Consider the following 16,197-nt stretch of genomic DNA (forward strand, 5'->3'; position numbering starts at 1 on the left):
GTTCAGTGTAAAACAGTTTTTAACTGTGTATGTTGCTGGTTATTATTTAAGCAATAAGGCACGAGAGCGTGTGGTATATAACCAGCTAAGGGCTGTTCTTAGGCACGACGCAACCCCTGACGTGCCTTATTGCTATTATAAACTGGTTACCAACGTAATTAGAGCAGTAAAAATAAATGCGGTCTGATATACCACAGTTGTCAGCCAATCAGCATTCAGGGTTTGAACCACCCAGTTTATAATACAGAATAATAACTATATTATAAGTGGAAAATATTATGTTAAGTTTCCAACCATACAATATGTAGAGCAGCAGTAGTAACAACCTGACACAGGGGAAGTGAGAAAATAATAGGAAATTAATCATACAGTAGCAGCGAATGAGTACAAAATGGTTGTTTAATTGAATATATCCACATGAACAGACTGGTATTCAGTACAGTATGAATGGCAATGGCCCTAAGACTGATTGGACTGTACCAGAGTATGTGCCCCTCTGCAAGGGCCCCCTTAGCCTTGTAAATTTGCCCGTTTGTAAGAGAAGATTTGCCTCTAACCTTTTCTCAAAAGTCACTAGAAATTAGCATTTACAACCTGTTTCTCAGGTTGTCAGAGTCACTCCTACGCCCCTGTCTATGACAGACTCATTTATTTTTATTGAAGGGCAACAAAATGACATTGTGTCACTTAGTGCCAAACATTTAGGTCTTCCATCCTCAACTTTCTTCCCCCCCCCCGAGACAATTTTAGAGTGATCATGCTGTCACTAAATAGATGCCCATTAGATATCACAATGATGGGAGGAGAATGTAGACGGTGACACGCTGGTTATTTCAGAAGACTGATGTAAGCAAAGCAAGCGCTTCCCGTTCCCTGTTCACTGTATACTACATGAGATTTGGCAGGACATTTCCACAAGGACACAGTTGCGCTGCCCTTTAAAAAGATTTAGAGACCAATAAAAGCTTTTTTTCGAACGTGATTAATGTGACTAATCATTTTACAATAATGCTCTGTGTAAAGAAAACAGTCTGCATAATATCCCCTGGTTGACACAGACTATGAAATAGATAAATAATTCCCATGTTTGGCTCGGGGAAGAGTAATGCTGTAATTAGAGGACCTACACCACGGATTCGTTGAGTGCCGAGCCTAGCGCTGACATTAGAGGGGGGGGGGGGGGAGGAATTGAATCTATCATAACTTAATGATTTACTCAAGAACAGCGAGTAGTAGATTCAGTGATATCACCTTGTGTGTCAGTGACAATGACAGTGTCACATGGTCAGCGATATGAGGATGGATGAGATCTGATGTGAATGACAGAAGGATCAACAAGGTTTAATATAGAACAAGTGTGGTATTTTAGGGTCCTCCCAAGGTGACAATAACACTCCAACTAACACCACAGCACAACTTGGCCCGTGACTCCCTACCGTTCTGAGAACATTGCATTAAAATCATATCAATGGCAATTTGCATTTGAAAATGTTGATCTTTTTAACATAAACTGAAATCTCATTCATCTTACAAACGTCTTTAACAAGTAGTTGTGATCGTCACGTGGACCTCACTGCTTTCGGTCAATCGTTGTACCATTTGTTCGGTCTCAATTGGTCATATCCCGCTGGCCCTATAGGCCTATGTGCATTTGTGAATGTTGATTTGAAAAATCAATTCTGGTTCTCAGCTCCTCTACGTCATGCAACATCTTGGCCTGGGTTTCACAAAGTACTTCATATCTCATAGATCAGTCAGAGCCCCATGTAGCCTAAAAAACAACCCTGAGAGTGAAATGACTATAGTGTTGCGTACGGATGCATAATGAAAGTGCCCCATAGTGAGAATGCTAACTTGGGAGATATAGCAGCTAGCAGCTTCAGTAACCAGTGATAAATAATGAGCAAGAGATGACAGCTACCGTCCATCATACCGTATTCATTTAGGAACACGTACAATAATAGGTTGATAGGGTAACTGTCACACTAAAGGGAGAGAAGACATACTATCCATCTCGGTCGACGACAATGTTTGTTTCACTTAACTCATATAACAGAAACATTTGTTTAAATGAATTTCTTTGCTCAATATTGGGCTATATTAGTGTCCATAGTGCAGCTCTCTGGCCCGTGGTAACAGTTGGATGTTAGAGTTGAATTAACTTTCTGTTGTACATCCATTCTGATGCATTTGACCAGTCGGGTGAGGCATGATGTCCTTTTTTTCTGAAAGTTCACGCTCCTAACTACTGAATACAAGTCAGTCTTTCCATGTCCAGTGTCTCAAGCAGAGTACAATTTCAGTTCTTTATCACTTTTCATTGTAACACCAATGAAACACTGAGCAAAGTGGTCACCGGTTTAGAAAGAGAACATAGTCTTAAACCAAGCAAAAACCAACAACACATACACCACGCAACAATCCTAACTCCATCTCTGGTGTGCTCACAGTATAATGTCCTGTGCTGCATGTCCACAACAGATCATGTGTAAATTATTTTCTGTAGAAAAAACTGTCCTCAGCACCTTGGAAGCAGCACACAATAGTATTTCCCCAGATCAACAAGATCAAACAAAAACATAAATAGGAACTATCCCCTCTCCTGGCCCAACCACTCTCTTAGACTACCTTCCTATATGACAGAACCATACAGTACTGCACCATCCAATCCAAATTGGGATACGGCCCCTTGGCAAAAAGTTATTTCGGATGTCACTTTAGAAGGGGTTGTCAAATGAGAACCATGCCAGAGGTCAGAAATGAGTCGGGAGTAGGGACTACATATCCCACAATGCAGTTGGCCACTGCTAGATCCTTTGAAAGGCCGGGCCTCAGGGTCAGGTTAGGTCCAACCAATCGGGTCTCTTGTGTGGCTTGCAGGTGTGAACGTCCACCATGTCTTCGCAGTCCTTGCACTCCACGGCGCAACACCACTTGAACTTGCACTCGCACTTGGTGACTCGTTTGACTCGCATTGTGTCGTAGCCCCGTCCGCAACACATGACCTCGCAGCCGTCCGTGCCTCTGGATGACTTGTTGCAGACTCTCCCTGCCGTGCCCAGGGAGCCTGTGGAGAGAGCACAAGACAGACCAGCCGGCCCTTGAGTGAAGGGGTATGAGAATAGGTGTGAGCGGAGGTATTCCCCTTGAGCATTTGGGAGTGGAGCTTAATAGTGACCACAGAAGGATTTCAAAAATGACCCTGTTGTATCCTTAGGCTGTGAATTCCTATACAATAGATTATTGCTTCACCTTGTAGTAGGCTAGGGGCGTAGCGTAGCTCCTCTTCTTAACAGCAATTTACTAGGTGTCAACCTATAACTATAGGCCTAACAGAGATGAGGATAATGCCAGTAACACACAATACATCCAAAGTATCACGACCAGAGCCTGTTAGCTGTTCTAGAGCTCTATGGACACTGCTGAAGTGATGGGACATGAGGGGCGTGAGAGACAGAGATTACCAAGGCAGAGAAAACACAGTTGGAATTAGAGAGAAGTTAAAGGTCAAATAATTGAACTCTAAGCTATGCAGGTATGCAGGCCTTCGGCAGATGAGTCTGGGATTCTCATAGCTGTATTTGATGCGTAGGCTTCTGTATTATCTAGCGTCTGGGTAATACTTTTTACTTAGAGCAACAAGGTTTCCGATGACAATATTTTCCCCAAGTTTGGTGATAAGTACTTAAATAACGTCCCATACATTTTAATAATGACTAAATGGGATATTATGTTGAATCATATACTGAAATGTAATTTCTCTTCAAATTAATTTCCACTTAGACATTGCTAAATCTTCTGGGTTTTTCTCTGCCAGGTCATGTGGTGAGGAAAAACTCCTGGCCCTACCTAACATATATAACTGCATGAGTTGACCCACCTGCTGCTCTGTCCATGAGGCAGTAGTCAGGGGAGTTTTCTACATACACCAGCTCATTCTTGGTGGTTCCCTTGAAGTCCTTGTCAGCCACCATGAACCCTGTGCCATCCTGGTTCATGGTCACCTCGATGGCCGTGTTGTACTTCTTCCGGAGGTAGTCCCCGGTCCTCCGGAAGTCCGACATGGCCAACCAGCAGGTTCTGAGGGCGCAGGAGCCGCTGACACCATGACACTTGCACTCCAGTTTCATAAAGCGCTTCACTGCCTGAAATCAAGAAGGTTGGACAATTTTGTTAGAGGTTGAGACAAAGCCTCACCTGTGGCCAACCTAGTACACTCACTATTCATGTCTAGAGTATTTATAAAAATTCAGTTCAACAGTGGATTAAATTGTACTAGCAATGTTTGTTCTACTGTAGTAACAATGTTGTTACACTGTAGTTAAAGCATATGCTAGTGCTAGTTTAAAGGGACTGCCTGTATCAAAAAAGCAAAACGGCACCTTAACCCCGAAGCCATTGCTCACCATTCGCCCACAGCGGTTGTTGTGTAGATTCATCATCGCCCGAGCGTCTTTCACCATCCTCTCCCTGGCATCGACGAAGGCCTTGGCGAACTTGATGCCATAGTTGATGTTGTCGCTGCAGCCGCCCCAGTCAAAGTCGCCCCTGTCGTCTCTAGCTCGGCCTCGCTTGTGGGCGTCGCAGTTGCAGATCTTGAGCTCCCCCTGGCTGCAGGCCCTGGTAATTGCATAGACCACACCCGCCGAGGAGATGGCGTACACAAACGCTGCCTCCCGGCTACCTGGGGTGATATGATGGTAGGAGATTATGTGTAAGAAGATGTCATTGGGCGATTCCACGCCAGCGGGAGCTAAGTTCTCACATAGGAACTTCATTGGGAGGAAGGGTGTTTAACATCCTTTTTACCTTTTGTATAAAAAAATTTGGGGAGAAAATAATGATGAAAATTGCCATTTTAGACCCTTTTTAAACCTATACATGCCTCCTGTAAGACCCTATGCTCTGTGAACCACACATGATACAGACAACATCTTGGAGTCATTATCCTCCTTATAGTGTTCTCTCAAATATGGAGCATGTCTAGATTCTGAAATACACATTTTCACATTAATTTATTCAACATTAAAAATATGAATATTATTATCTCAAAATTACCCTTTTTGATTTTGCTTATTTTTAGACATATTTTTTGTAACAATATACTCTTCAAACACGTGGCCCCAGGTTGGTTTTATATATAAACTAAGTCAGTCTCATACAGACGGTTACACTATACCAGCAAAGTTTGTTTCGTTGTAGTAACCATGTCGTTACACAGCATTTGATTCAAATATTGCTTGTGTGTGCTGTGTCCCATGCTATCTGAATTTAAACAGTGTCTACGCTCCTTGAAACTTGGAACGCAGACACTGTTAACATTTATATAGAATGTAATGTAGAGCACAAACAAATTTGAATCAAATAGGTTTGGTTGTCTCTGTACAATGTTCGTGTACAATCATGTATGTATAACAAATACTATATTTTTTGTCTCAAACTGAAATGATTCTGCTCGGCTCCCCGTTCAAGTTGAGTTCACATTTTCACATGAGTTTTTGTGTTAAGAGTTGATGTTTTGCCATGTACAGCAGGCCTATTGTAAGGTTCTGCTTTCTTTTCTTTGTCAACCCTTCTGTTTTTTTTTTGTGTTCTTGAACCTAGCCCTGTTTCTTTGTGTTCTGGAACGTAGCCCTATTTCTTTGTGTTCTGGAACGTAGCCCTGTCTTTCATTTTTGTTCATTGATTTCACCTGTGTTCGTTTCTCACCTGGTCTCATCAGCTCCCGATTTAGTTCAGTTCTTTCTGTTTGTATGGTTGTGAGGTATTGTTTGGTTTTGACTGCCTACCTGTGTTTGACCTTCTCCTGCGACCACGATTCCTGCCTTCTGCGAAGGCTTAATAAACATCTGCCGCGCCCTGCGCGTGAATCTACACCTTTTTCTCCCTGAGTATTCATTACAGAATACCTCACCTAAAAACGGAATGGATTCAGCGGAGCTAGAGCTGCGCCTAACCCAGCAAGAGGAGCTTATGGAGGAAATCTGCCGTCTTCTCCGCCAGCCTATCCCTACTCCTCCGATGCCAGGTATCGTAACCCATAGCCCTCCTTCATTCATACCCATGCCTGGAAAATATGACGGTTCACCTGTGAAATGTCAGGGATTTCTCAATGCAACAAATACATTGAGTACAACCCCACTAACTTCGCCACCAATGAGCAGGGTGGATTTTGTTGTGTCTCTACTCACAGGCAAAGCCCTGGATTGGGCCACCGCCAGATGGACTGCCAACGGCACAGAACTTGGATTCAAGCCCCATTTCCACACCCTCTTCAAAGAGGTATTCGATCACTCTCCCTCCGGTCGTCCTATAGGAGACCTCCTTATAGAACTTCAACAAGAACGCAATTCAGCCGCCAAGTATGCCCTCGAGTTCCGCACCATGGCTGCAGGGAGTGGATGGAATGAGGCTGCTTTTTCTTACCGTCTACCGAAGAGGGCTCAACAGGGAACTTCAGGCGGAGCTGGCCTGTAGAGGTGACCTTCAGGATTTAAATCAATACATTCGTATCTCCATCGACCACCTCATCGCCGACCGCTGAAGAACTCTGCCACCCAGGAACCCGAAACCTTCTCTTTCCATGATCCCGTCCGAGTCTTCCAGAGCCCATGCAGTTGGGCCATGCTCCTCTCCCGTGTATCAAATGTCAAAAGTGGATCCAAGAAGGGCTCTGCCTATACTGTGAAGGGAAAGATCATCTACTCAGCCATTGCCCTGTTCGCCCCCCCACGGAGAGATGAGAAGGGTCCCCTCGCTGCCATGCAGGTAGGTGTGTCCTTATTTCTAAATATCTCCTAGAAGCAATTCTCCGTCCCAGTATTAATGACCGTGAAGGGGGTTACCAAGTACGTAGAAGGCTTGATAGAGTCGGGAGCAGCAGGTCATTTTATCGATCACCAGCTAGTACAAGAGCTTGACATTGATCTAACAAAGGTCAACCCTCCCTTAAGGATTAACACCCTAGATGGGCAGCCATTGGGCACGGCCTTCATCACGCACTTGACACAGAGCGTCACCCTCCAGATTGGAGTTTCCACACCGAAACCATTCATCTCATGGGACTCTCATCCCCCAAACAGCCACTCATCCTCAGACACCCCTGGCTTTGTCATCACGACCCTGCCATCTCATGACAACAAGGTGAACTATTGTCCTGGTCTTCTACCTGCTTCTCCAGTTGTCTCAGCCTACCCTGCAGAGCCACCACCATTGATGACTCTGCCTCGGCAGTGCCACCCACCATACCATCTGAATACGCCCAGTACAGCAATGTCTTCAGCAAAATCAAGGCCTCCACTCTGTCACCACATCGCCCAGGAGACTGTGCTATTGACTTACTCCCTGGAGTGTCCTCATCGAGGGGTCGTGTTTACCCCCTATCTATCCCGGAAAATGAGGCAATGGAGAACTACATTGATGAATCACTCAAACGGTTTAATTTGTCCTTCTTCTTCCCCTAGCTGCGTCCAGCTTCTTCTTCATTGGAAAAAAATGACAGTGGTCTCCGTCCATGTATTGATTATCGTTCAATGAATGACGTCACGGTCAAGAACCATTTCCCTCTTCCTCTGATCCCAGCGACCCTTGAACAAGTGGGCCGCGACAACATCTATACTAAACTCGACCTGCGAAGTGCATATAACCTTGTCCGTATACGTGAAGATGACGAATGGAAGACGGCCTTTATCACCACTCAAGGGCACTACAAATACCTGGTCATGCCTTACGAACGCCCCCGCCGTATTCCAATCCTTTATGAACGAGGTTTTCCAGGATATGATCAACTTTCCAACTTTCAACTTTCCAGGATATGATCAAGCTTCCTCATCGTCTACATTGATGACATCCTGATTTACTCCTACTCCCTGAAGGAACACATACAGCATGTGCAAAAGGTTCTTCAACGGCTCCTTGACCATAACCTTTATGTGAAGACTGAAAAGAGCACCATGTAACCTCGGTAAACTTCCTCATCTTCGTACTGACACCTGGAGGGGTCAGCATGGAGGAGAACAAAGTCACCGCCGGCAGTAACTGGCCCAAACCCACCACCGTTAAGGACCTCCAATGTTTCATTGGGTTCTCCAACTTCTATCGCCGGTTCATTCGGAACTTCAGTTCTACTGTCACTCCCCTCACTGCCCTTACCAGCCAAAAGACCAAGACCCTTCAATGGACTGATACCGCTCTGACTGTGTTCAACAACTTGAAACGCCTCTTCACCTCAGCTCCTGTCCTTCGCCAACCTGATTCGACCCTTCTTTTCACCCAGGAGGTGGATGCCTCCGAAGTAGGAGTAGGAGCCATACTCTCTCAGTGGGTGGGAACACCTCCCAAATCACATCCCTGTACCTTCTTCTCCAGGAAGTTATCCCCTGCTGAGAGGAATTACGATGTGGGGAACATAACTCCTCGCCATCAAGCTGGCCCTCAAGGAGTGGCGCCACTGGTTGGCGTACAACATCTGTTTATCGTCCTAACATATCATCGTAATCTGGAATATATCAGAGGGGCCAAGAGGTTAAACACCAGACAAGCCTGCTGGGCTCTCTTCACACGCTTCCATTTTCATGTTACTTACATCCCTGGAAAGAAAAACGTAAAAGCTGATGCTCTCTCCCGCCAGTTTGACCTTCCGACCAGTAACTCAGACCCTACACCCATTCTTCCTTCCTCTTGCATTATGGGACCGGTACAGTGGGAGGTTCACTCAGCCATACAAGAAGCCCTAACCTCAGAACCAGCCCCTCCTGAGACACCAGCTGGGAAGAGTTACATACCAGCAGCTGTTAGACCCCAACTGATGCAATGGTGTCACACGTCCTTGGGGTCAGGACATCCGGGCATTACACAAACCACTGAACTTCTAGCCCGGAAGTTCTGGTGGTCCTCACTGGCATTCGATGTAAGGGATTACGTGGGTTTTCCAGAGGACATCGTCTCTGACCGTGGACCCCAGTTTGTCTCCCGGGTGTGTCGAGCATTCTGTGACCGACTGGGGGTCGCCCTCAGCCTCTCCTCCGGGTACCACCCCCAGACGAACGGGCAGACAGAACACCTGAACCAAGAAATATGGAAGTACCTCCGCCAAAAATGTTCTGGCTCTCCACACGACTGGAGTCGGTATGTAGCCTGGGCCGAATATGCTCAGAACTCACTCATGCACTCATCCCTCCGCCTTACTCTGTTTCAGTGTGTCCTTGGTTACCAACCCCCCATGTTTCCCTGGGGGGGGAACTGTAAGGTTCTGCTTTTCTTTTCTTAGTCAATCTTGTGTTTTTTTTTCTTTGTTCTGGAACGTAGCCCTGTCTTTAATTTTTGTTAATTAATTTCACCTGTGTTTGTGTCTCATCAGCTCCATATTTAGTTCAGTTCTTTATGGTTGTTAGGTATTGTTAGTTTTTGACTGCCTACTTGTGTTTGACTATTGCCTTCCTGTGACCACGATTCCTGCCTTCTGTGAAGGCTTAATAAACATCTGTCACTCTTTAATTTGCACAGATGGCAGCTTTCTCAGTCACTAGGTATGTTTTCATTTGAGAGGAGAGCAGATTCAGGGTTATTTGGTCTGCTTTTCCCACCCACCTCTAGTTTTCATTCCTCCTCACGCAATGAACCAGAACACAGGCAATATGTCAGGGAGTACGGCTTTGTCTGCCTGCCAGAAACATCTACCCAAATATTTACATCTCCTATTACTGTTTAGACATCACCCTTGTGGATCACTCTATCTGCTACTAGTTTTCGGAGAATATCCACTTTCTCCAACCCTCCTCATTCCTGGAGAAGGTGAAACTAGATACATTTACTGGCACACATTCTCTCTGGGTATTGTACAACCGGAAATGACAACTAGTACGTTCTCCTGTTACCTTATTGGGGAGGGGCAAACAAAGGAGACATATATGGAAGTGAACTGTTGTATTATGTGTTGAGCTGAGATATACATAGCTATACCCTTAAGGCTTGAATATCTGTAAGTCTAAAAGGCAAGGAAGCCCTCAGAATGTTCTGCTATTGCCTACAACCACCAATTTGAAAACTTGTACGTGTTGAATCAGATTAATGTAGTGAATCTTACATCCAAGATGCAAGTGATTGAATACTGAACACACACAGAGAGATAAACACACTGAAACAGACTTACTGTGCAGCATGACCCTACCAAAGACAGTGTGGTCTCGGTCCAGCGTGCTGCAGTTCCAGCGATGGTGACGAAACTGGTGCTGGCACTCGCGGATCCACTCCTTGGCACCCTCCCCAATAGACTGCATGAGATCCGGGTGGCGCTGGCACAGCTGGCGCTGCTTGTTCACCAGGCCTGGAATGTTGTCACAGATCACCCGTGCACCCAGGGCTCCAATGTACCTGCAGATCAGATAGACAGGTGCATTGTCAGTAGGCCAGTAAAGCTGCCAGGGACTATTGTTGTGCAAAAACAGATGTCCATTAAAAAAACGTGTTAAAGAACAAGATACACTACATGACCAAATGTATGTGGAAACCTGGTAGTCGAACATCTCATTCCAAAATCATGGGCATTAATATGGAGTTGGTCCCCCCCTTTGCTGCTATAACAGCCTCCACTCTTCTGGGAAGGCTTACCTCTAGATGTTGGAACATTGCTACGGGGACTTGCGTCCATTCAGCCACAAAAGCATTAGTGAGGTCGGGCACTGATGTTGGGCGATTAGGCCTGGCTCGCAGTCGGCATTCCAATTCTTTCCAAAGGTGTTCGATGGGGTTGAGGTCAGGGCTCTGTGCAGGCCGGTCAAGTACTTCCACACCGATCTTGATAAACCATTTCGGTATTTACCTTGCTTTGTGCATGGGTGCATTGTCATGCTTAAACAGGAAAGGGCCTTCCTGAAACTGTTGCCACAAAGTTGGAAGCACAGAATTGTCTAGAATGTCATTGTATGCTGTAGCCTTAAGATTTCCCTTCACTGGAACTAAGGGGCCTAGCCCTGAACCATGAAAAGAAGCCCCAGACCATTATTCCTCCTCCACCAAACTTTACAGTTTGCACTATGCATTGGGGAAGGTAGCGTTCTCCTGGCATCCTCCAAACCCCGATTTGTCCGTCAAACTGCAAGATGGTGAAGCGTGATTCATCACTCCAGAGAACATGTTTCCACTGCTCTAGAGTCCAATGGCAGCAAGCTTTACAGCACTCCAGCCGACGCTTGGCATGGCTGCTCGGCCATGGAAACCCATTTCATGAAGCTCCAGACTAACAGTTCTTGTGCTGACGTTGATTCCAGAGGCGTTGATTCCACCTCACAATAACAACACTTACAGTTGACCGGGACAGCTCTAGCAGGGCATACATTTTACAAACTGACTTGTTGGAAAGGTGGCATCCTATAACGGTTCCACTTTAAAAGTCACTGAGCACTTCAGAAAAAGCCATTCTACTGTCAATGTTTGTCTATGGAGATTGCATGGCTGTACGCTTAATTGTATATACCTGTCAGCAACTGGTGTGGCTGAAATAGCCGAATCCACTCATTTCAAGGGGTATCCACATACTTTTGTATAAACACTACCGTTCAAAAATTTGGGGTCAGTTACAAATGTCCTAGTTTTGAAAGAAAATCACATTTTTTTGTCCATTAAAATAACATCAAATTGATCAGAAATACAGTGTAGACAATTGTTAATGACTATTGTAGCTGGAGACGGCAGATTTTTTCATGGAATATCTACATAGGCGTACAGATTTTAAAGTTAGGTCGAGTAAGATGTGTGACAAGTTATATTCTTCAAGAATCAATGGGTATTCATCATGAATTTAATTGCCGATTGAACAGCAGGAATTCTTACAAAGTGTGCATTTAACAACTCTGTCCCGCTTCGTTGTCAATCCCACGCGGTTATAGATGCCATAAATGGTACACCAGAGGACAGTGTTATGAAATGTGAGACCTTCAGGTGCTCTTTCACAGATAGGAAAGAATCCACACGGTTAACTAGGAGAGACCCCTGAGACTACAACAGGAACACCAAGTGCAGTGTGACATTGTCTCCTGTAAGCTGGCACGCTCCTCTAACTCTCCCTCTCCCTGCGACGACCGGACATCATTACTGCCAGGCTTAATCACAGCTACATTATCTGTCGTGCCACCGATACAGAAACAGAAAAGTGTTTCCACTCCTGTTATGGCTGTCCCTTTTCCCCCCAAAAAAATCTGCCTTCCTTCCCTGCTGCCTGAGTCTGAGCAATAAAGCAGAGCGGAGGCACACAGTGTTTACTCTTTCCATAGAGAGAGTAGAGAACTGAGCCAAAAGACCCTGACTGTCTCTGCGCCTCATACTTAGTTTGGAGAGAGGACAAGCAATCCAGCGCACCAGAAAACACACTACTTCTTATCTGAATAATCACAATCATGATGGAAATAACCCCCGGACTATATAAATCATGATTAGATAAATATGTAGATCCTTGGAGAGATCGACCATGTCTCCCCGCTCCGCCTCACTTCACTGTTTAATTGCACGGCCTTCTTTTTATAATAATATTCTGTGAGACAGAGAAGCTTTTTCAACAATACCACAGGGATATTTTTATGAAAATATCAATTTCTAAAATGTCTCACTGTTGTCTACATAAAATATAAAAAAATAAAAAAGTTTTTAAAAATGTATGTATGTGGTATTATCGTGGTTTGGATGATCAACTATATCAACTATTTATTTTTTATTTTGCCACTAGCTGAAAGCTGGTTTACCATGTTCTGTGCAGTAAGATTGGAGTATTGTGGCATGAGAGCAGTGAGGTGGTAGGCACTTCCTTTATACACCCTTGGTTCTTACCCTCAAGAGAAATCATCAAGGAACACTTTTTCATGCACCACTGCCTGCACCTGCCACTTCTAATATGCAAGATTGATAGCGGAAAGTCCCCGAGTCCATTAATCTTCATGAACACCAGACAGTGTGCTGCTGTTGGTTGATCTCAATTTATAGACTATTGATGTTATAAAACTCCTATCCAGACACATTCCTCCCTGTGGCTGTTGGAATTGGAGCCTGGTACACAAGTACCAGCAGCGTATAGGTTTGACTCTAAGGTGTGATGGAGGTATTGACTACAAAGGTTTTATTGTGTTAAACTATTCAAATCTTGAATTTGTTTGCCACATAACTGATATATAACTGTCAGTTATTTCCCAATCTCCTGCATTCCTAGGATAATTCAAATATCTCTTCTTTTTTTTTTAAACTAGGCGAGTCAGTTAAGAACAAATTCTTATCTACCAGAGAACAGTGGGTTAACTGCCTTGTAAACTAGGCGAGTCAGTTAAGAACAAATTCTTATCTACCAGAGAACAGTGGGTTAACTGCCTTGTTCAGGGGCAGAATGACAGATTTTTACCTTGTCAGCTCGGGGATTTGATCCAGCAACCTTTCAGTTACTGGCCCAACGCTCTAACCACTAGGCTACCTGCCACCCCAATACATAATTATCATTCTCAGGCTTGGGATAAATATAAACAAGGTTTAAGTGAAAAGCAAATGTAGATACCTGGAATATGCTCTTGAAAAAGGAAAAATTACAAATTCATTGACATCCAAACATGCTTTATATTTGATTTTGTTCAAAACGTTTTGCATATTTAATGATGAGCTTATAATTTTTGCTTTATTTATTAAATTTATATAATTCAGTAAGGTTCTAATTCATTAATAAGGCCCGAAGGGGTGTGGTATATGGTCATTATACCACGACTAAGGGCTGCTCTTATGCAATACGCAATGTGGAGTGCCTCGATATACAGTCCTTAGCCATGGTATATTGGCCATACACCACAAACCCCCAAGGTGCCTTATTGCTATTATAAACTGGTTACCAACATAATTAGGAGAGTAAAAATAAATGTTTTGTCACACCCGTGGAATATGGTCTGATATATCAGGTCTTTCAGCCAATCAGCATTCAGGGCTCAAACCACCCAGTTTATAATTGTATATTTAATCCATCCGTTATAGCATATATGCATTAGGCCATATGATTTCTCCTAACTTATATTTTGGACTCCTAAATAGCCAACATAAATAGGCCTAACTTTTGTAAGGTCTTGGAACGTCTTATAATTCGCTAATTAAGACAACTGGTCATCCAAAACTACTGGAAACTCATATCTAATCTTGGATGTCAATTACTTCAATTATAGATGTAATCTTGGATAGAAATGATAGGATTATTTCTGCAGCATCAAGTGCATATGAAAGACACCACTCACCACCAAGAAGAATCTGCTCTAGGTGTGAAAATGAGAAGCAGCAGAATAAAGGTGAAGTATATCCTTGAGGGGTGTCGGGATAGTATCCCATTTCGAGACCCCGTCCTGTTCCTGGAATATCCTCGGGTTTTGAAGAAACAAAACATTTCTAATTTCATGTACAGACGGCATACAACATATAATAAAGGATAAAAGTCCTTGGCGATGGTTTGCTGATCATCATTGGGTGAAACCTGTCTATCTAAAGAAGTTGAAACATTCTATCCATCCAGTTTCAAAAGGCTAATTTGATGTATTGTCAGTTCATTGACGCATTGAAAATACGTTTTCTAAGTGTTTATCTCCTATTTATCGAGTCAGTGCTTATCAAAAGTCGGTCTAGGAAAAGTAAATCGAATGAAGACACATCTTCTGAGAATCTGTCCCAAATGTCCAAACAGATGTTCTGTTGCCAACGGTAACTATTTCCTCTGCTGTTGCGTGTTCTTTTGTAGCCTAGGCTATTTGTTAGACATTCGACGTGAATAGCAGGTGAAGCTGAAAAAAATTGCCAGCCCAAACACAGGTATACCAGACGCTGAGAACTGATGCCACTGAACCCCTTTATTGTCCCTGGAAGATGAAGTCAGTCACTCATCTGTCCGAGGATTGTCCCTGGAAGATGAAGTCAGTCACTCATCTGTCCGAGGATGAGAAAGATAGCTACTCCGCGTTCCTCTTCTCAGTCGGGACTGAAGATGCGCGGCAGGAAAAAAACACTGCACTCCGCGTTCCTCTTCTCAGTCGGGACTGAAGATGCGCGGCAGGAAAAAAACACTGCACCAGCATGTCAGCTGTCCATGCCCCCCCCTGTTGTTAGACAATTACAAACACTGGTATGTGCACGGTGAGGTGAGGGACTTCGGTATATTTAGATATCGGCATGTAAAAGTTATCTAGCCTACATAGCCGTTTAAATATTGGTGATCCCCATATTGGAAAGATTTTGACACCCTCATTGACTGATGACACACCGTTTCGATGCGCACTATGAGGAAAATTACCCAAATAGGTTTTTCATCTCAATTACTTTTTTTATTTTTTATTACCGAGTCATATGGAACTAAAATAATTAAGGAATCGAACTATTTTTTATGCGAATAGGCAAGAATTTCCCCTATTGTCCCTTTACACGCACTATAATAGTTGAGTAATAATAAAAGAGCATGTATGATGTGGCTACAACCAAATGAAAACTGCAGAAATTAGTTCAGGAAATGATGAATGACAGTGGTAACGTTCTAGTTTCATGTTGCTTGGTGTTGGTGTCCTTTTCATCCAATTGCCCTTCCTTTCCTTTGTCCACCATTTCCCTCATGAAACACAGCCTAATACATCAATGTGTATTATCTAAATACATGTCAACATAAGAAACAGCCCAAAGGTTTTATATATTTCACTGCTTACATGCAAATGATGGTGTTGTGTTAAGCCCATAAAAAAACATTTACTATGAGGACCACACAGCTGGGACCACACAATCTGTCGTTTATTTTAGGAGATAACTTTGCACATTGGCACACTGCTTAGGCCCATCAGATGTATCTGTGAAATGACCAATTAAACAGAAATGAGAGAACAAACAGAACATTATTGACACTGTATTGTACAACAGTGAGTGCACACGCAAGAGCAAATACATGAAGAAAGGGGTGTCTGTGAGCTTTTCAATGAGGTGGATAACTTCCATAAATCACATCTACTGATGTTCTTGAGATGACGTCAACTCTCCTTATCTAGATGTTATGTTTCGTACATAGCATTGTAAGCTATGATGTGGGAGTAAAACAGGTATGTCTGGGGTTTCATTGTGTCAGCCCAGCAAGCGCTGGAGAAAGTTTTGCTTGGGGCACCTTCAACTATGAGAGGTCAAGCGTTCATGCTTTGACACATCATTAACCAGGAACTT

General features: G+C 43.7%; 1 protein-coding gene across 2 annotated transcripts; it reads right to left on the bottom strand.

The window, feature by feature from the left end:
• Positions 1-381: 381 nt before the first annotated feature.
• wnt2ba (wingless-type MMTV integration site family, member 2Ba) lies at positions 382-15,039 on the bottom strand. 2 transcript variants are annotated; one of them, XM_071334854.1, is made up of 5 exons: positions 14,250-15,039; positions 10,151-10,371; positions 4,407-4,684; positions 3,881-4,145; positions 382-3,067 (listed from the first exon to the last, which is right to left on the bottom strand). In XM_071334854.1, the coding sequence occupies exons 1-5, from the start codon at positions 14,405-14,407 to the stop codon at positions 2,838-2,840; spliced, it is 1,152 nt and encodes a 383-aa protein (XP_071190955.1). In that variant the 5' UTR covers positions 14,408-15,039; the 3' UTR covers positions 382-2,837. The 2 variants fall into 2 exon arrangements, with proteins under 2 accessions (XP_071190955.1, XP_071190956.1); XM_071334855.1 differs by having other exon boundaries at positions 10,169-10,371; positions 14,250-15,038.
• Positions 15,040-16,197: the final 1,158 nt, after the last annotated feature.

The sequence above is a fragment of the Salvelinus alpinus genome, chromosome 12 (genome assembly GCF_045679555.1).
Source record: "Salvelinus alpinus chromosome 12, SLU_Salpinus.1, whole genome shotgun sequence".
Lineage (NCBI taxonomy): Eukaryota > Metazoa > Chordata > Actinopteri > Salmoniformes > Salmonidae > Salvelinus > Salvelinus alpinus.